The 21187-nt window shown below is 52.0% G+C and overlaps 1 protein-coding gene across 7 annotated transcripts in view; it reads right to left on the bottom strand.

Annotated features, from left to right (window-relative positions):
* The window catches only part of MACROH2A1 (macroH2A.1 histone), a 67401-nt gene extending 46214 nt beyond the window's left edge, over positions 1–21187 (bottom strand). For 3 of the 7 annotated variants that reach the window (XM_081827032.1, XM_081827034.1, XM_081827037.1), the window contains exons 1-2: positions 21041–21182; positions 10766–10970 (exon numbers count right to left, since the gene is read on the bottom strand). In XM_081827032.1, the coding sequence (XP_081683158.1) occupies positions 10766–10937 (172 nt within the window). In that variant the 5' untranslated portion in view covers positions 10938–10970; positions 21041–21182. Of the gene's footprint in view, positions 1–10765; positions 10971–21040 lie in introns of all 7 variants that reach the window. The other 4 variants (XM_081827031.1, XM_081827033.1, XM_081827036.1 and 1 more) reach the window with 3 other exon arrangements.

Below are 21187 nucleotides of genomic sequence, written 5' to 3'. Positions count from 1 at the left end.
CTTAATAAAACTGAAAAAAAATTATTCAAATAAATGTTATTATGTATAATATAGTTAAAGAAAATTTTGAAAATGAAGAGAAAACAAGAAGTTATAAAGAACAACCAAGCAGATTTTTAAAAAACCCAACAGGACTTCCAGGGAAATAAAAGTTTCAAAGCTGAAATAAAAAACTCATTGACTGGGGGCACCTGAGTGGCTCAGTCAGTTGAGTGTCCAACTCTTGATTTTGGCTCAGGTCATGATCTCAAGGTCGGGAGATTGAGCACCGAGTTGGGCTCCATGCTGGGTGTGGAGCCTGCTTAAGATTCTCTCTCTCTCTCTCCCTCTGCCCCTCCCTGCTGCAACTCAGGTGCATGTACAGCATTCTCTCTCAAAAAAAAAAAAAAAATCAGTGACTGAATTAAATAGCATATAAGGTATAGCTGAAGAGAGAATTAGTAAATGGGGAGATAGTTCTAGAAGACAGAGCAGAAATTATTATCCACAAATAAGTTCTGCAAGACAGAAATGAAAACTATAAATGAGATGAACAGATATGGAAAAAAGAACGAGACACTAACACATGTTTAACTTGTGTTTTATAAGGAGAAAGAGCCTAGAATAGAGACACTGAAGAATTAACAGCTAAAAACTTTATAGATGTGATAGAAGCATGTTCAGGGGCGCCTGGGTGGCTCAGTCAGTTGAGCGTCTGCCTTTGGCTCAGGTCATGACTTCAGGGTCCTGGGATCAAGCCCTGCGTTGGGCTCCCTGCTCAGCGGGGAGCCTGCTTCTCCCTCTCCTTTTGCCTCTCCCCTGCTCTGCTCTCTCTCTCAAATAAATAAATAAAATCTTAAAAAAATAAAAATAAAAGAAGCATGTTCAAAACCACAGCCTGAGAAAATTTATCACCAAAAGACCTCACGACATGAAATTCTAAACGATGTACTTCAGTCACAAGTAAAATAATCCCACATGGAAGGCCTGAGATGAAAGAGGCACACTTAGTTTGGGGCATACCTTTTTCCTTCCCTGAATCCAGAAACAAGTTTGGTCTTGCTGTGGGCTTTTCCACTGGCCCCAGCGAAAACAGAACCCTTGCTAGGGAATTTGCCTCTGCATCTGCAGACCCCAGTGGCAGAAATGAAAGTGGCATGTGACCCTTCACGGGGAAATCATGAAGCAACAGTGAGCCTCCCTGACCACTGGGCGTTCCCAGGCAATGCAGCACATCTTCAAGGAAACAGAGAGGACGGAAAACTGGACATCCACATGCAAAGAAGTGAATCTAGACACAGACCTCACATCCTTTGCAAAAATTAACTCAAAATGGATCACAGACCTAAATGTAAAACACTAAACTATAAAACTCCTAGAAGATAACACAGGAGAAAATCTGCATGACCTCGGGTTTGGTGACGAGGCTTTAGATACAATACCAAAGGAGCAAAACATGATACGCTAGACTTCATTACAATCGCAAACCTCAGCTCTGTGAAAGACACTGTTAAGAGAATAAGAAGACCAGTCACAGACTGGGAGAAAATGACTGCAAAAGAAAGCAATGAGGCCTTTCCCTTCTCTGAGCCCAGTGACATAGTCCACACCCCAGCCCCAAGAAAGCAGGGCAAGCGGGGCCACCGTCCCACAAAGTGGGCCCAGGTTACGCCGACACTCTCGTGGACCCCCTTATGGGCTCTTCGGAAGGACTGGGTGGTGGACAGATAAGAACTCAGTGTTTGCGCCCCACGGCAGTTGCGCGCGCCCCCGCTCTGCAGCCACCTCCACATCTGGGGTGGGGTCAGCGAAGCTCTGGGAATGCCACCCGTCCCCTTAGCGGTTTCCGGGCTCTCTCCTCCAGCCCTGAGGCCTGCGCCACCTGGGACTGCTCACTGGCTGGCCATCCAACACCATGTGATGAGGGAAAGGTCAAAGCAGTGTTGTGATAAACTGCAGCTTCAAGCACTCCTCAGACGTCTCCCCGCCCCAGAATCATCTATTCCCCTGGGAGGCAAAGGGAGGACTGCCCGTGAAGCATGGGGGGGAGCCCCTCCCCAATTACCCCGCAATTTGCTTTGCAAGATGATGTGCGGTGATGATTTTCTGTGGCTGGCTATCAGTGAAGACCATCAATAGCCCATTTAATAAAAACAAACAATTGGGCTAAACTCTAACTCCCTTTCATGCACGTACACACAAAAGGCACCCAGTGCCAGCAGCTACTTCTGGGCGGTGGGATTATTAGTTTCTTACATTTTTTTTTTTGTTGTTTAAAGATTTTATTTATTTATTTGAGACAGAGAGAATGAGAGAGACAGAGAGCACATGAGAGGGGGGAGGGTCAGAGGGAGAAGCAGGCTCCCTGCAGAGCAGGGAGCCCGATGCGGGACTCGATCCCGGGACTCCAGGATCATGACCTGAGCTGAAGGCAGTCGCTTAACCAACTGAGCCACCCAGGCGCCCCAGTTTCTTACATTTTTAAACACAAATTGCTCATATAACCTGAAACAGGAATACCCATTTAAATACTGTCTGCATGCACTGGGTATCTAGCACATTAGTTTCAACTTCAGTGTTTCCAACTTTTTTCTAGTTGCAGCCCTCTGGCTCATTAAAATCCCTAGTCCTCCCTTTTGTGTGTGTGTGTGTGTGTGTGTGTGTGTGTGTGTGCATGCGTCAGAATGTGTGTATGGTTTGTTTAGAAATATGAAGCTGGTAAAGGGCTCTGCAGACCAGTGAGCACTGTGGGGTGCTGAGAGCTCCAGGGCAGCATGAATGCCCAAGAAGGTGCTTGCAAGAGCTAGCTGGGTCCTGGCCTGAAGTGTTAGCCTAAGGTAGGGGTGGTGAGGCAAATAAGCCAGAGACTCAGGAGGAACTCAGGGGGCCTCGGAGCCAATCTGACTGTCCTCCTCTTCCTGCCCTATTTTTAGCTGTATGAGCACAGGACACATTCAGGTGTCCTGGATAGGAAAATGGTAAAGAGGCCAGGGAAGTGACAGAGCCAGGTGCAGGTTCTGCCTACCCCAATCTGCCAAGCTTGTTGGGTCCTTTCCCAGGCCAGAAACACCGAATGCGATGGGTGTTTGCTGAAATGAGAATGTAACAGGGTGTGCTGCTGACGGGGAGGGCTCCCCTTCCCACACTTAGAGGAGACGGGGAGGAGCCAGAGTGCAGCCCAACCCCTAACACCAAAGGGATATGCAACATCTGACCCAGTTATGGATCAGAAATCAAGCAAGCTGAAACTTGGGGAGAGGATGATCATTTCGTCAGCCAAACCAGACAGCAAGGTATATTCTTAAGAGTCATCCCTTTTCCTTGAGCTTTTATTGTAGGACACAGTCAGGCACAAGGGCCGGGCCCCATTTAGTCTGCAAAGTGGCCATAAGGTCACCCAGGGGACCCTGTTTTTTCCCCAGGTCAGGAGCTGGCCCTGTGAACTTTACCACAGCAGCTTCCCATTAGAGCATCTGGCGGGAGAAGGTGCCAGGTGCTGATTTGAAGAGGGGGAGGCTCTGGTCCCTGACAAGACCAGGAGAGGGATGACCAGGTGTGAAACATGGGCACTGGGAGGGGCAGGGCTTGGGAAAATGGAAGGAGTCGGGGATTAAGAATACAAAAATCCGGGGTGCCTGGGTGGCTCACTCAGTTAGGAGACTGACTCTTGGTTTCAGCTCAGGTCATGATCTCAGGGTCATGAGATGGAGCACTGAGTCAGGCTCTGTGCTTATCGCAGAGTCCACTTGGGACTCTCTCTCCCTCTCCCTCTGGCCCTCCTCCACCCTCCTGTTCTCTCTCCCTTTCTCTCCCTCCCCCGCTCTCTGAAAAGAAAAGAATACAAAAATCCAGAGGTCTTCATCATTTTGTAGATTAGATCCAAAGAAGACAGGAAAAAAAAATTCTAGCCACAGCCTTATCTTGTGAGAGGTGGAAATGCAATCCTACAACACTGGGTTTTAAAATGGATCACAATTTAGGTACCCAAATCAGTGGCTATCTTGGGAGGGTCTATAACTTATCACAAGGTATCAACATTCAGTCTTGAGAGCTTTCCATCCTCCCTAATGTTCAGAAACCCTCTGAGAGTGGATTGGATTTTTGCAAACAAGCGTAAGTACTAGGAGGTTAAGTTGGTAGAATAAGGTTTGTGATCAGGCTATGGGATAGGGTTTCTGCACCAAAAAAAAGATGTCACTGCACATCTTTTTGGATTTGATGAACAGGGGCCAGGCCTGCTCTCTCCAGAGTTGGGTAAAATGGCTCAAAGGTGCTTCTTTTCCAGGAAGTAAGTTCTCTGGGCAGGGATTTTTGTCTGGCACCTGAGTGTCTGGCACAGGGCCTGGGGTCTGGTAGGCCGTCCCCGAGTTAATACCTGAGCAACTCAGCTTAGTAAAATACGTGCTAGGGGCTTCCCGAGACATCACAGCACCTAACGCATGTTGAGGCACCTTCTGTGCGACGGCCCCTCAGAGCCAAGCTTTGCATCTCAATGGCACAAAAACCAAAGCCTGCTCTTGGCGGGAGCTTCTGGTTTTGCTTCTTCACGTAGCCTGCCTCACAGTGCTGTTTGTCATGGGTGTAAGCCGTACCAGGGTCCCCTACACTGCACTGTGCAAGGTGTTTTAAGGTGTTCCTTAAAGGACTTTTGTGATAAAAGTTTGGGAACCACTATTGATCACAGTTCCTTCCCGTGGGGATTCACAGTGACACCAACATGATCAAGAGTCCTACAGTAAACACAGCTACTTCTTGGTGGTTCCCAAACTAAAACAAATTCCTTCCCTGAGAAACTCATCTGAGGTTATTTACGTATCCATCTCAAAAGAGAGGCTATGAATCTAGCCGTCTCCCTATCTCAGCCACCGAGCCGTGTTTTTTGGTGGAATACCTCTTAAATTTCATGACACACTTAGGTTCTGCTAAACACAGAACAATGCTGACCCACAGTGCCTTGACCCATGACTTAAGACCAACAAATCAGGGATGCCTGGGTGGCTCGGCTGCTTAAACATCCGACTCTTGATTTCGGCTCAGGTCACGATCTTGGCTCAGGTCATGATCTCAGCCCCATGTGAGGCTCCGTGCTCAATATGGAGTCCACTTGCGATTCTTTCTTCCACCCTCTCCCTCCCTTCTGCTCCTCACCCCCACCTTGTGCTCTCTCTAAATAAATGAAATCTAAAAAAAAAAAAGAGACCAACAAATCACAAGGGTGCTTGCTCTCTGCTCTTCTGCACACTTTTCAGTTACCACCCCTCCTCCCAACTGTAGGACTCAAGCACCTTTAACTTCCCCCTTCGTCTGCCCTATTCCTTTATTGGTCTCTGGACTGGTGTGTCCCCAACATGAATGGACATTTCACTGGGGCAAAAGCCATACCACATGTTGCTCATCTCATGTCTCACATCTACTGCCTTCCAGCAATGCTATGCTGGGCGCAGGGGAGAGATTCCAACCTGACTCAAGCCAAGTTCCCTTTTCCCTTAAATGTTATCATTTAGATGTCATGGAAGGGACAAGTACCACAGTACCATGGGGGCGAAGATGATGGCTGGGCAGGGGCTGCCCTGACTGCCTCAGTTTCCATGCAGTACCACTTCCACCTACCATGTGTTGCGGGGTTGGTATGAATGCTGGCTAAATGCTTTAGGTGCAGTCAATCCTCCTGGTGCAGAATGGAGCAAGGCCCAGCTGGTCCTGGCCACTGAGAGGACGCGTGGACAGCGTCACATTCCCTGGGAAGAGCTCCAGAGAGAGGCCAGGTGGGAGGCAGAGCCAGGTGCAGGCAGATTCGGGGAAGGAGCTGTCTGGTGGCCAGGCCCAAGCTTGTTCCAGATGTTGTCTTTTCCCTTAAGTATGGCAGGTGATTGGGCTCTGGACCCAAGAGGAGAAACAGAGGCCAAATTCACATTTCAGAGCAAGATGCAAGGCTACAACCTCCTCCCCACATCTACTCTAGCCTGGAGCAGGCTGTAAGGAGGAGAACCCTGTGGTCCCTCACCCCTGAAAACATGCTCTGCATGGTGGGGGTGGGGAGGAGGGGTGTCACTGGGCTCTGATGGCCTCTGGCCTGAAGGGCCCCTGTTGACTCAGACACTCTTAATGCTGCTGCAGCCTCAGCTCTGGCATGCTCAGCTCCTGGCTAACTGAAACATCCTTCAAGAAGCTGTCCTTGCATGTGCCAGGTGCTCGGGATAGAAGGGGCCGCCAACAACAGACAGAAGAGTTTGGTAACAGGACATCTTGGTGCTGAGGCTGGTACAGGCTTTAGGAGGAGGAATTAAGGTGCCACTTGAAACAAACGAGGGAGAGGAGGAGCTGAAGCCGCCGAGGCATTCTCCAGGTGCCGGTGAGGCTCGGTGGGCTCTGGGCCGCTGAAGGACGACACGCATGAGTGGGCAGTGACCGCCCCCGTCACCACTCCCAAGGAAAGTAACCTCAGCCGCCAGAAGAGGGGTACTAGGGACTTCCTCCTCTCTCTGCCTTAACCCCACTGCTAAGAGTTAGATTGAGGCACTTACACTGTGTGTGTGTGGGATGAGCCCTTGCCCTGCGTCCCCTCACTGCAGCGTCTATAACCCTGCGGGACAGTCACTACTAGCCCCATTGTACAGGTAATCAAACCACAGCCCAGAAATGTGAGTGACTGGCCCAAGGCCACAATTATGAAACTGTGGACACCTAGGTCCACATCTTCACCGCCCAGCTCTACTGCGTCTCCGTGACAGCCCCTGAATATCACGGCATCCTATCTGGTCCCTAGGGCTGGCCACCGAGGAAATGTCAGCTCCCTGCTCTGCAGCCACCTAGCCCCAGCAGGACCCTGGTAGCTCAGCTGTCCCATTAGCAACCTCCTCCAGGCCCCTCATCTCTCCGCTGGGGCCTGCTGAAAGCGGAGGCCTGGCCCAGCCACGTCGAAGGGCATCAGGCGGCACACCTCCATCACCGGGCCTGCAGCTCTGTGCACCACCTGTAAGAGTCTGAACACAGTCCCTCTACTGGGCCGTTCGGATGACAGCAAGACAAGCGGGGGCCTTTGGTTAACAAGCCTCCTCCGCCTAACACACACCTACAGCACCGCCTGCTTCTTGCCTGTACCTGTCCCTGGACAGAAAGCTCCCTGGGGGGAGGAAAGGTCTTGCTCGGGCTTCTAGCCCAGGACCAGATACATGTTCAGTGAGGACCTGCTGAATGGCTGGGACTTGGCTCACACGCCTCACGCTTCACCACCATGTCTGCGCCACATCCTTGTCGAGGTCCTGAGCTGCTCGAGGGCTGGCGCCTGGGCTTCTCTCTTGTTGCCCATCTTCCCCGAGCTCTGGGGTAAGGCTGGCACCCAGCCGGCTCCTGGAGCGCAGGTGCGTGGCTGGCACAGCCCCACTGACAGCTCTCATGGGGCTGACGGGCCGCACCTCCTTCGCCAGGCCACGGCCGAGAGCTCCTCCTCACAGAAGCCTTCCTGGGCCAGGTCCTTCCCAGGAGCCCCGGCGTCAGGGCCGCTGCTTTGGCCGGCTCATGCTCTCCATGGCGTCCGTCACGGGCAGTAGCCATCTGGGTTGGTTGGCTCTTTCTCCCAGCCTAGCCCACGAGCGGCACAGAACAGAGGCCATTTCTGCTGCAATCTCGCCCGTGTTCTCGTACAGAGCAGGTGCTCAACAGTTTGTGGAACGAATGAGAAAGTGTCTTCAGGGAAGCAAAATCAAAGAGCAGAGCAGAAAGAGGGGCTGTCCGCCTTTCCTTCTCACAAAGTTCTGAGTGGGCAAACACTCAGAACTTCCAAAGAGTCACATGCTGTCACATCCCAGCCCAAGGCGCTTAGGGCTGGTCGGTCGGTATGGCTCACAGCGCTGTTCTGAGGGGAGGGACGGAGCAGTGTTTTCACCGGATATGGCCCCCGAGCCCAGCTACCACCCCATCTGCCGACAGGGCACAGGTGACCACAACAGTGACTGAGCACAGCACTCATGTCTCAGGATGTCTCCCGAAGTGTCCGTCAGGTGGGCCGGGCACCACGGCGGGGGCAGGCACAGGGCAGTGGTCAAGCCAATGACAGCATTGCATGCCCGCAGACAAAACGGCTTGGATTCGGCGAACTACAGCTCTGCTGGACGAACTTGGTAAAACGTGAAAATACATATTATTCTTAATATACAGGGGTTAACACGGCTGACAGCTGAGCAAAAATTTGCCTTGAGCCACCGGCCGGCACTGGTGACGAGTGCCCCGACCATCCCCACGCCCCTCCGTGACCACTCCCATACACCCAGGAGAGCTGGGGAGAGGCACAATGGGCGTGGGTGCAAACAGAGTCCAAGTCCATGAGCACGGGCCCGCTGACAAACTCATGAGCACTGTGCTCAGCTCCAGAGCCAGCCAGGCACAGACGAGGAAAACGTCCAGCTTTTCTGTGTGCCACACACAGTAACTGCCTCAGATATGTTGGAGCGATGGTATCCCCTCACCCCCACCCCACACCCTGCAAACTAAAAAACAGAAACTTGATGGGAGAAACGAAACTGATGTGGTACTTGATCTAATGGTAGTGGACATCCCAGTGACAAGGACATCAGGGCATTCGGGAACCAGGAATCACGGCCTGACTGGGTATGCCCAGCACATCCACTTATCATGCTCAAAGAAAGCCCTTTGGGTGTCACAGCAGCCTGGAGTTGGTGGAGCATGGGCGTTGTCAACATTTGAGTTGTAAGGAAATTGGGGCCCAGAGAGGTTAAGCGAATCACTCTAGGTCACACAGCACGTAAACTGGCAAGCCAGAATGAAGCAATGTCCTCCGCTTCCTATCTAGTAACTTCTCCCCTGACTGCCAATGTTCTACATGGCTTTCCTGGGTGTGTCATAAGCTCTGGGCCTCTGGTTCCTCATCTGTAGAAGGAGAAGAATCATGCCTAGCTCATGCTACACCTCTAAGAGTCTCTGACAAGCAGGGGGTTAAATGTCCCAGAAGTGTAAATGCCTCCCAACTATAACCCACTGATGACTTCTCGTGCCTAGGTGCTTTCAAAAGAATACAACAACTTCATGTCCCTCATGACAGTGTTCTTTATGGAGGAACCCTTGGTCTTGCCACACTGAGAGACAGGAGAGCAAGAAGTGATCCAGCTCTCCTGCTGCCTATTACCACTTCAGAAGAGGCACCTTGTCTTGGTGAGTCTCCCTGTCTGGATGCAAGAATGGAGGGGGCCCTTCCTGCTACATACCCTGAGGTGCACGGAGCACTAAGAAGTAAAAGCGTTACAACGGCCCAGAAGGATCTGGGTCCCTTCTCTACTCCCTACCAGCCATATGCCACCCCAGGAAAGTTCTCCTACGCTTTTAGGCTGGTTTTCTCGTCACTACAAATGGGGGTGACATCCCTGCCCAGGGGGGTTCCCACATGGCCATGGAGCCACCAGTGAGACCAGTAAGGTTATTTTCGGGAAAAGGACCACCCCCCCACCCCGAGAGAGCGAGCTGATTTCGAGATTGGGGCTAGGGAAATTCAGGGTGAGACTAGAACACCTCGTTGTGGGGGAAAGCAAGAAAATGTGTAAGAATGGAAGAGGCCATCGCAAAGGACAGCAGAACCGGCTTGAATGTCAAACATGAGACAATGTGAGCAGAGTACTGAATAATGATGTCATAGTGTATAACCCATAAAATTAAAGAAGTCCATGAAGTAACATTTCGAGTACAAAAAACAGAAAGAGGGAAAGGGCAGACGGAAAGTAAGTTCTTTACAGAAAAGTGCCAACTAATACGGGCAGAAGAGATGACAGAAGTAGAAAAATCACTCTTTTGTAACCAGTATAGTAGTAACAGATTTGGGTAGGATCACCCAGGAATGCCAAAGCCACTGGGTGAAGGCTGTGCAGAAATCCAGCAGACACCAACCACCTCAACCATATGACCCGAGTGAATCACCAGTGGCAGGACAAACCCACATCACGTGCCTCCTGGCATGATACTAGACAAGGACGCAACGGCGCTTAGGTAATCCCCCTGCCAAAACGTTTAACCCAAATCCAAGCATAGGACCAACCCAGACTTCAGGACATTCCACAACACAACTGGATGCACTCTTCAAAAATGTCCATATCATGGAAGAGTTTTAAAAAATTAAAAAAAAAACAAAAAACAACCAAAAAACCAACCAGAGGAATTGTTTTAACTTAAATAAGACTAAAGAAACCTGGCAACTAAAGGAAATGCAGGATCCTGAAATGGATGCTGGATCAGGAAAGAAAACCAAAAAAACTATAAAGGCCAATACTGGGAGATTAAAGAAATTTCTAAATGGACTATATAACAGCCAAAAATAAATGTATAAACGTGCACACCTATGCACACGCACATACACACCCAGGTTGGGGGAGAAAAAGCCAATGGGGCAGGGGCACCTGGGTGGCTCAGTCGTTAAGCGTCTGCCTTCGGCTCAGGTCAGGATCCCAGGGTCCCGGGATCGAGCCCCGCGTCGGGCTCCCTGCTCAGCGGGGAGTCTGCTTCTCCCTCTCCCACTCCCCCTGCTTGTGTTCCTGCTCTTGCTATCTCTCTCTCTGTCAAATAAATAAATAAAATCTTTAAAAAAAAAAAAAAAGCCAATGGGGCAGAATGTCAACAACCGGGGCACCTGGGTGAAAATGTTCATCGTACTACTCCTGTCACTTCTCTGCAGGTTTTGAAAAGTTTCAAAATAAAAGAAACCACACAGATCGGATCAGTCCCTGGAAAGTGTCCAAACCGCCACGAGTCCTGTGGTGTCCTCGGGGGACTCGGACCTACTCACCTGTCAGGTACTCCAGGACGGCGGCCATGTACACGGGCGCCCCCACTCCAATCCTGTACTTGGGGTGGCCTTTCTTGATGTAGCGCAGCATCCGCCCCACAGGGAAGATGACTCCCGCCTTGGCGGACCGGGAGGTTTTGGTGGACTTCTTCTTCCCACCCCGGCTTGACATGGCGGTGGCCCTGGAGGTGAATCAGTAAGCACACTGTGGAGGCAAGAGGCACAGACGTCAGGATCCTGGGACGGGGTCCCCCCGCTTCCCCGCACTCTCTGGCCCCTGGAAGAAATGCCACCACCTGCAGCCACTGAGTCCTCCGAGCCCAGCTGATGCACTCCGCTGGAGCGCTTCGGCCCCTAAAAAGAGAACGGCGATGCGCTTCACGTTTTATACCATAACATCAATTTTAGCAGCCACCTGCACTTAAACGTTACTCTGACAATGAGTGCTCTTAAGTGCCTTGCCTTTATGCCACATGATGTAAAAGAAAATGGGATTTCTTGACTACGTCCTATACACTTGTTTAACAATTGCATTTTCATACCCTTGAGACCAGGGCGGATAAATGGGCTGAAGCCTTCATGAAAGAAAACTATGTCCCCTGCCCCCAGAATGATGTAAAGCCTGATACCTAGGCCCTCTGATGAAAGCAGCGTCTCTACCTCACGATCCTTTCTCTGTTGGGGGGGCAAGAACAGCTCACAGGAGTTCAGCAGATAGCTGGGCTGCAATCACAGGCCCTCAGAACACTTCCAGTCCACTAGCTGGGCCTGTCCTTAGAGAAGACAGAGAAGTGCTTGTCTTTCCCTGCTCTTCCTCCCCATCCCCATCCAAAATGTCACTCAAGTCCAGAGGATGCTCCATCTCCATCAACTCTTGGAAGGCCTCTCCTGTCCACCCCAACTGTGACTGAATCCAGGTCATCATTAACCAAATGATCTCAAACATCTCCTGAGGAGGTCTCCCCACCATGGGCCCTACTCTCCAATCCACCTGGCCTCCGAGGGTAGTAGTACATACAAGTCTGAATACTCAACTGCCCTGGTCTGAAAGCTTTCCCTGGCTGCCACAGTTCCCAAGAAAAATCAACACCCGTGGCCTGTCATGCAATGCCTCAGAAATCTAGGCCTGGCACATCCATCCAGCTTCACCCCATACCTCCGGTGGTCCAAACTTGGACATGGGGAGTCACACACAGCTCCTGCAAATGGCCTCCTCTGCAGGGGCTGGGCCCTTCGGCCAGGACCACCACGATCCCTCACACTTGCGTTCTGCCCTCTGCCAACCCTTCCCTGAGTGCTCAGATACAGCTACGCCATCCTCTGGGCCCCCTTGCACTTCATGCCACAATGATGTGCACATGCCCCCGTCTCTCCCGTCAGAGTGCAGGCTCTCGGAGGGCCGCCCCTGGCTGTACTCCTGGCAGGACACCACTAAGGTCCACATGTGTGCCAAGAGCATTCAAGGTCTCAAATGTTTGCTGAGAACATTCAAGTCATTCATGCATTCACTTCAGGAGCTAGGCTGGGGAACGGGGACAGCAGGGCACAAGGCAAATGGGATCCCTGTTCTCCCAGAGCTGGTGGGGAAGAGAGAGAAGAAATAACCCTACAGTCGTTTAAATGATCATCATGAAAAGCAGTGAGGGCGCTGGGAGAGGGGTTTTGAAGAGGCTGAGGCCTATCCTTGGGCACCATGCAAGCATTTCCTGGCGGACATCTATGCTCAACCACTAAACCAAATGGACAGGACTCCCATTTACTGGTACACTGAGGTCAGGCTGTGTGGTGTGTGAGCCACTCCAGCTCCAACAGGCCATGCCTCTATGCCAGCAGGGGCCACAGAGTTAGGAGTCCTTGTTACTCTGACGCCCAACCCTGTATTTGGAACACACCGTGGTCCGTACCTAACATCAGTGCGACCCCTAAGATCATCTCAGTTGTCTGCCTGACACAGATGGCCAAAACAGCAGACAGCAGAATTCTTGGGCACTCTAACAGAATTACGGTGGCTCTGGATAGATGTTGGGGGGTGGCGGTGGGATAGCTACAGACAATTATGATGAGAACCTTCTATTTCTCATCAAGGGGCACCAAGTCTTAATTGATCACTGAGTGCTAAAGAGAGTCCCAGAAGGGCCTGAGTTTCTCTGGAACAATTAAATGGCTCCATTTCTTGCTGTGATGAGCTCCATTTTGAAAGGTTCCCTGCAAACAGGTGTCCATGCTGACTCTGAGCAGGAAATGGTACCTGCCCACATGTGTGCATGTGTATGTCTGCAGGGAAAGCGGTCAGTGGGCTTCCCAGCAGTCTTTTGCTTGGCTACAAATGTGTTTCACAGACCAACCCCACGCCTCTGGACTAGGAGTTTGCAGATCTGAACATTTCCCCTCCTTTAGCAGGAGAGGCCTACGGTCAGTGATGATTAGTCAGCTGAGCCCCATTCTTACCGGAGTGCAGGCGTCAGCTCCCATCCCCAGGCAGAGCTGTCTGGGTATGTCTGGGGCTGCCTCTGTGGGATTCGGGCAATGTCCTGCCCCAGAGACGAGCCATCAGCATGCAGAGACCTGATGGTCCCTAGAAATGCTCATTCCTTAAAAGTGACGCTCCTGGTGCTTCCCTTCCACTCCAGCCATTCCGTGGACAGGCCGCGGACTCCCAGGTGCTCACCTGGCTGTGCAGCCCCAGAGATCTGTTCTGACTGCCTGTGGTAAGGACCCACTTGAAAGTCCCATGGGCACCTGAAACTCCCTCCTCTTGGTTTCTCAGCCCCAGCAGTGACAACCTCATGCACCAAGCCACCAAGCAGCAGTCAACCTGGGCCCTACTTCTCTGCCCCCCTTCACAGTGCCCCGCCATTAGCCAAGCTCTGTTGAACCCACCTCGTAACTTCTCGGGCCTCTTCCCTTCTCTTCGGCCTCCCTGGCTTGGTTCAGCTCTCTCTCCTTCTTACCTACCATGCTCAGCTCCACTGAGGCCAGAGGATGTGTGCCCCCTTGCGGGTTCCCCATCACCCTGAGCCAGCCACAAACAGCATCCTCCAGCGGCTTCCACGGCACTGCTTCCTGCCACCCCTGCCCAGGGCCCAGGCTCCAGGCCGCCCCTGACTTCCTGCCCTGCGATGCAGGGTCCAGAATGTCTCTCCTGCCTCTGACACCCTTTGTCCTCTTGCCAGCCCGCTGAGCTGATCTCTTTCAATCCCTGTCCTCCGGCCTGACCACGGACTGGCGTCACTCGCTGCTCCATGTTCTCAAAGCCCGCATTCTGGCACGTCTCCGTGCATCTGCCTCCCCAGCCTGACTGCACTGCAAGCTACCTGAGGCCAGGCTGTGGTCAGCTCATCCCTAAGTCCCTGGGTCCCAGGCAGGACCTTCAATGTCATGGATCCTCAGGTGCCATTCTGCTGAGAGAACATCTTCACACCTAATTTTCAGTCAGGCTCCTGATAACGCGGCCCCACGTCTTCATATCCCCCCCACGCCAGGGCTGGTCCTACAACTCCTGTTCCTCACCCCTCCCATGTTCTTCCCACACTTCTAACTATAGGTCCCCAAGCTGCAGTCACAGCTTGGAAAGACTTCTGACGGAGCCATGCAGCCTCCTGACATCCAGTGATGTGTGCTGACTTTAAAAATATCTTTAGGAAAATCACCTTGTAGCTGGGTAGTCTCCAGATAATCCCGTGAATGTGCCAGGTCCATCCCGCTCTTCAGGGGTCTATGGAGACAAGGGCGGCCAGGGCCAGGCACCCACATCGGGGGTGAGCGGCTGTGGTGGACGTGGCTATTGAGCACTGACTCAAATTCCAAAGTCAGCCTGGCCTCATTCAGGCTGTGGCTCTGCCACTTAGGCCAGTGTGTCCTTGGGCGTGTGACATAATGTTACCCTCGGAGCTTACTTTACCGTCAAGCAGTGATGAAGACAGAATGGACCCCAGACAGTTGGTGGGAGAACTGAGCGAAAACATGCATACGCAGGGCCCGACAAGCACTCACTGAGTGAGTGCTCAGGAAAGTCAATAAAAATAACAACAATGTGTATAATTTGAAAAGAGGCCGCCTCCTTGAAAACTGATGTTGGTTATTTTCACTGGCAAGGACAGCACTAGCTGCTGTAACAAACAAGCCCCTACAGCTTACTTCTCCCTCGTGAAAGTCCAAAGTGGGTCTCCACGATTGGCAGGTGCTGCTCCACATGAGTCATGGACCTGGACCCCTCCCATCCTTCAATGCACAATTCCAGTGTTACCGCAGAAGGGAAAAGGCCACGGAGGATAACACATGGAGGTCTTCAAGGGCCAGGCCTAGAAGGGGGGCACACCAGTACTGACCATGACCATGATTCATTGACTAGAACTTGGTCATATGGCCACAACTAATTGCAAGAGAGGTTGAGAAATGTCCTTTAGCTATTTGGTCAGAGGAAAAAACAGCCAGTCTCTGTCACATAACAAACCAAGTTGAAAGCTGACCATGAAGCCAGGGTGTGAGCAACCAGCCAAAGCCTACTGGGCCCTGTCTGACCCATGTCCTGTATCCAGCCTCTTCTGAGAGATGGCTGGTCCTCCATCACAGAAAAAGTGGCTTCTAACACACTCGGCTTCTCTTCAATGCACTGACATTGCTCAGAAGAGGATCAGCTACACTATCTTGTCAAACTGACTAAACTGTGTCCTTCCCTCCTTCCAGGACTAATCATCCAGGAGGGCACCCCATTCAAGAAACCAGAAGCCCTCACCCCTAGAGAGGGCCCCACATGCTTTGAAGACAGCGACACGGCCTTAGGCAACCTTGGCATCCATTCATCAGGGCACATTAGCTTAGCTGGGTTTTTTGACTGTTACCAGGCCAGGAAATGAAGATTCTGTGGTGGGTCCTGAAGGGATCTCTGTGGTCTTTACCTCTGCAACTCCTCCGACTATAAATTAATCACAATAGACATGAACCTTGCTTGCAGAAACCCAAAGCTTACGCAGAGTCACACACTGTTGGAGAAGGGCTATATGGAGAAGTGAGCCAGGCTTGAGTGAAAGGCAAGTCTCTGACCACAGGCCTCCCAACAACTGAGATGGGACCAGGGCATGTGACCTGTCCTCATGGTACAGGACTAGTAAGGCTGGCTGTGAGGATCCCGTGAATAAGATGGACATGAGAGTGACAAGCCCTCTACTATCAGGAAGGGCAACAGAGGTAAAAGGGGCAAAGGGCTATCCTACCTACTACCACACTGTTCCACTCCTCCCCAACAGGGCACCCTAACAGGCTCCTCGCTGCATTACAAACCGCCTTCATTCCTACCTTCACTCTTCAGCACATGCCACGATCTCAGTCTAGAACACCCTCTCCAGCCCTCTGTCTGGGGCGATCCTACCTAGCGGTCTGGTGACGCAGACCTATCACGTGGCTCCCTCCTCTGTGCTCCTGCTGTGGCTGTGCCTTGTGCCCCCCAGTCACAGTCTAGTTTGGGGCAGCCCTATGCCCAGACTCCAGCCTTGCATGCAAGGTCCCACAGCCCCTCTCTCCCTATTTCCAGCAACAAGGTATCCACCAGGCCAAACTGCTCCTGTTTCCTCAGTGGACATTCCTGCTGTGGCCCCTGAGCTCAGCTACAAATCCCCTACAATATTCCTTAGCCTGCCACCATTCTTTAATATGTTCAATTACTTTTCTCAATCTTATATAAAGGGTTCTGTAGAGGCCCCTGGGTGGCTCAGTCAGTTATGCGTCTGCCTTTGGCTCAGGTATTAATCTCGGGATCCTGGGATGGAGCCCCAAGAGTCAGCCTCTCTGCTCAGCGGGGACCCTGCTTCTCCCTCTCCCGCTGCCTCTCTACTCCACTCGTGCTCTCTCTCTCTCTTTCAAATAAGTAAATAAATAATTTATCTCCATAAGTAAATAAAAATAAAGTGCTCCGCAGATGCAGTTTCCAGGCCTTTCTTCTAACCTGATTGCTACTCTAGATCCAACTTATATAAATATTCTGAAACCAACCTCCTCAACCTTAGCAGTTGCTACACTGTATCATCACTGCCAATTTCATTGTCTGTAGTGATGGGATGCATCAGTCGGCTCTGCTCACCAGTGTACCTCCAGGACCCCATCACCCTGCCTGTTACCTGGTAGGCTCTCAAATGCTGGCCGGATGGTGACTGATTAGTGGGCATTTACAGCGGATGGGGTTCTCTTGACAAAGATGAGGGCAGCATTTCCAAAGGCCAAAGGCCACAGGACTCAGAGATGTGGCAAGTGGGACACCAGTCAGGGACCTTCAGTGAGACCATTTGTGGACACATACCTGGCCAATCCCTGTGGGAACTCAGAGCCTCGAAATTCAGGGAGCTTGTGGAACCACCTTACGGATTCCCAGGAAGGGAATACCACAACTGCCCCGACAGCTAGGGTAGGAGCCACGAAGAGGCCTTCCCACTCCCTGATAATTCTATGGCTCCAGCCGCCTCTTTTGCCACGGGACTAGCTCGGTAAAAGACGAAAGAGACCAGACGGAAATACTTACCTCCCTCACATCTGCAAGTGACTGACCTCTGCTAAGGCTACAGCATAGAAAACCCTTAATCAGGGCACTTACAAAACCACTGGAACCGACGATTGTGAAGTCTTTTATTATCTAAGCAGTGAATCCGTGCATATCGATCCCGAAAGAAATATTGACCAGAACTGCTGGGGAGCTGCTAGTCAGACAGCCCTATCTCCAGCACCCGAGGATGGGGGAATCTGAGCGATCTGTGGTTTAAGTCACTGTTGCCGGGGGAGGACCGCACCACCCACTCCCTGCAGCTGTATAAATGCCCACATGTCCACATGCATTTGCCACCTTCCCATCAACTCCAATCATGACAGCAAACCTGAGACCCTTAATTCTGAAGCACAGGACACTAAACCTGTTTACAGCATTCTCTTCCATTTACTCCTATCATACCAGATGATTAACGGTGTCACTGCTATCAAGTCCCCAGAGGCATGAGGATCTAATACACAACTATCGCTCACAGAGCTGAGGTTCGGAAACAGCCCTCTGATTGGCTGAGAAGAGAGACTCGTTCTGGTACTCTAGCCAATCAGGAAAAACATCTCTCTCCATTCATAAAACACTACATCATCAACTGAGCGGATGATTAAAGAACTTACAGTCTACCCTCAATGAACCAAGGGAGTACAAACAAGGAGAGAAGGACAAATTGAGATAATAAATAAATCCTAAACTGCAAATTTTGTTCCAGCATACGTATCTTCCTCGTGTGTTAGGTTTTTAGTGGTGGGGAAAAAACAGAAGCCAAACACAAGTGTTATTCAGGAAAGAGTTTACAGGAGGCTAGTCTGGGATTACAATTTCACCTCTGTAAAAGCCCCGAGCTCAGGAGCTGCACTGAAGGACTCAGCACTACATTTCAATAGCAAGACACTATCTTCCTACTTCAAGAGGAAGCTTTCCTTTACACCTCCTCTCTCTTTTAAAGGTTGTGCCAAACTCTTAAGATGGCCATTTCAATGGAAGGCTGTTAAAGGAAAAGTTTAAATGTGAGCTTCAATAGAGGAGGACCCTGGTTGTTTTGGCTTGGCATCTAGAAGCCATTCAGTATTTGCTGAATAGATGAAGTATTCCCAGTAAGGATAAAGAACATCTGGCCATGTCTCTCTCCTGCTCAGAGCCTTCAATGGCCACTTCTAGCTTCACCTGACTCCCTCCAGGATTCAGCCATCCTGAGCCTCTGGTGGTTCCCCCATCTGACCTCTATTCTCACTGTTCTAAGACTCAATACGTGGGGTTCCCCAGGCCTCAAACGCTTGTCCGCTTCTGCCCTCCTTTGCCCAGCCAACTCCTACTTGGCCTTTCTGTACCCAGGCCGGGCTTGCTCCTGCTTATGTCACTGTTCTGGGGGCTACCATGGGAGCTCCTGTGGCCTTCTGCACCAACCTTGCAACAGCCACTTGCCTGTCTACTCTTTGCATAACTTTCCCAAGGATGAGGACTGGGCATTTCTTGATCATGCTCCTGTCCCCAGTGTCTGACTCACGAGTTGATTCTCAGGAATTATTTATTGAAAGACTGTAAGACACCAGTCTGGCAGGCTTGATCCAAGCAAACAAGCTATACAACTCTTTGGAACCCACTTGGGCTCACTCGCAAGAGCTGGGGTGGCCCCCAATGTACTTCTAAAACTGTAGAACTTGGGGAGGACCCATAGGATAGGTGTGGGCCCCTCTCACCCCTGCTCCTTCCCAGCATATGTGCCAGGAGTGGAGCTCTGAAAAACCTAACACCAATCCAAAGGCACAATCCAACAAAAAGTAGAAGCTGCTGTAATTCTGATCAATAGCATATATAGGTTCTTATTGTGTTTTGCCATCTTGGGGTTTGCACTTTGGTTTATTTCAATAAATCACCTTTAAACGAACAGAGGCAGCATTAGCTCTGAAGGTATTAGAGGCAGGTCCCAGAATACATGTACTCGAAGCCTCTCTATGGGAAAGGGATAAGGGGTCTCGGAGTTCTGCTGTCACCGGGGCCAGAAGAAATGGCAGATGGAGATGTACCACTCCCTGTGCCTGGCCACTTTGGTACAGACCACGCCAGTGACTTACGGCTGTGTGTTATGGTGTCACAAGTGATGTTCCAGACCACTCCTCATTCTAAAGGCCCTACCTCAAATAATTTTCACTTAAACTGTTCCTTCCTTCTTAAAGCCTTCATCTAGTGATCAGCATTAACAATGGTGACAGGCTACAAAACAAAATAACAGAATGAAGAGATTTCCCGCTCTCTTCCTAAAACTAGAGGGGGGAAGAATTTAAAGACTCGAGGGTATTTTGGTTTTGGGGGGGGGTTTAAGAAAAAATAAGGTTTTAAAGCAACTTTATCCCCACTGGAGACTGGGATGACACTGCCCAACTTTAGTCAGTTGTGTACAAGGGGTATAAATTCCAGTTGCAGGCATGAGGTGGCCATTTCAGAGCCAATAACTCCTCTGAAGGCAACTGGTACACTAAAGGGGGCCTGCAGTAGGTGGATTCCACCTAACTTACAACTATAGTCTCCCACTCCAACCTAAAGCTGTTTGAAATTCCCCTAGTCCGCGGGGCAGGAAGCCTGGGACAAAGTACTTTGCCCCCTCTTTAACGGTAAAACCTCAAACCAGAAAGGTGGAAGAAAAAGAGAAGCTAACAAGAATGCCCCTCTAATTGTCTATTTTTATATGCTGTTTATTGGATCATTAAAATCTTACAAGGATTTCATGGTAATTGTAATTGCTGAATTCAAAGTTTGTCTTAGCTGTCCGTACAGGCGTTTCTCGCTTTCAAACTCAGCAATATTTTCCCTAACATCTGGTCTAAAAGAACCTTCCAATCTACTGACCAGATCCCTGAGTGATCCGCGGTCCCCGCAGGAGTGGAGGCGGGGCGCGCCACCCCGCACACCTGTTGTCAGGTGACACCGCCAGCGGCGTCCAGCGCACTCACCTCCCCACTCCACCCCACCCCCAGCGAGTCCTTCCCTCCCGGCCTTCTCCACCCTGGGAGCCTACAGCCTTCCGGAGTTACCTTTTTTTTTTAAAAAAAAACTCCCAGCCACAAAGCAAACAAAAGGCTGATCGGAAGATGAACGAGGGCAACGGGGGGTTCCCGCGTCCCCTCTCCAGCCAGTCCCTGGACAACCCCCGCCCCGGCCCTGCCCGGCTCCAATCCCACGAGTATCCCCCAGCGGCCAACCCGCCCCTCTCCGCAGAGACCGAGCCAGACGCCTACACCACCGCCACCTGGCTCTCGGGCCCGACTTATTGTGCGGGGGCCGGCAACTCGCGGGCCGGCGGGGGCCTCACCAAGTACAACTCCGCGCACCGCAGCTCCCGGTCGCCCTGGCCCAGGCTGGCCGGCCAGCGCCGCGGGGCCTCCCCGGGGCCTCCGGCTCAGCCCGCCCGCCCCGGGAAGGGTCGCCGGGGGAGGGGCCAGCACTGTCGCCTTCCCACAAAAGCGCCCAGGCGCGGGCCGGGGGACGCGGTTTGGAGAGAAGTTGGCTTCCGGGTTTGCTGTTTGAACAAAACCAAAGAGAATCCCGCGCGGCCGGGCAGGGCCTGGGAGGGCGCCGTGCGCGCGCGAGGCCCCGCGTGGGCCACGCGGAGCGCGGCGACCCGAGCCCGGCCGAGCGCCGCCCGTGCGCGCCAGGCCCGGCGGCTCCCGGGCCCCCGCGGTCGGAAGAGCGCGGCGACCGGACCGGGCAGCAGGGGACCGTGCGCGCGGCGAGGGGGCCCGCGCGGCACTTACGGGGCGGCTCGGCGGCGGCGGCGGCAGCAGCTAGGTGTCCGGCCCGTGCCCTCTCGGCCGCTCGCGCCTTTTCTCTCCGCGCTCGTCGCTGGCCCGCCCGCCCGCCTCCTCGCTTCCCGCCCGCGCGCCGCGCGCTCGCCCCCTCCG

Source organism: Leptonychotes weddellii, chromosome 7 (assembly GCF_054177405.1).
Source record: "Leptonychotes weddellii isolate Sample4059 chromosome 7, ASM5417740v2, whole genome shotgun sequence".
Lineage (NCBI taxonomy): Eukaryota > Metazoa > Chordata > Mammalia > Carnivora > Phocidae > Leptonychotes > Leptonychotes weddellii.
Note: the sequence above shows the minus strand (reverse complement) of the source record. Positions and strands in the feature narration are given on the sequence as shown.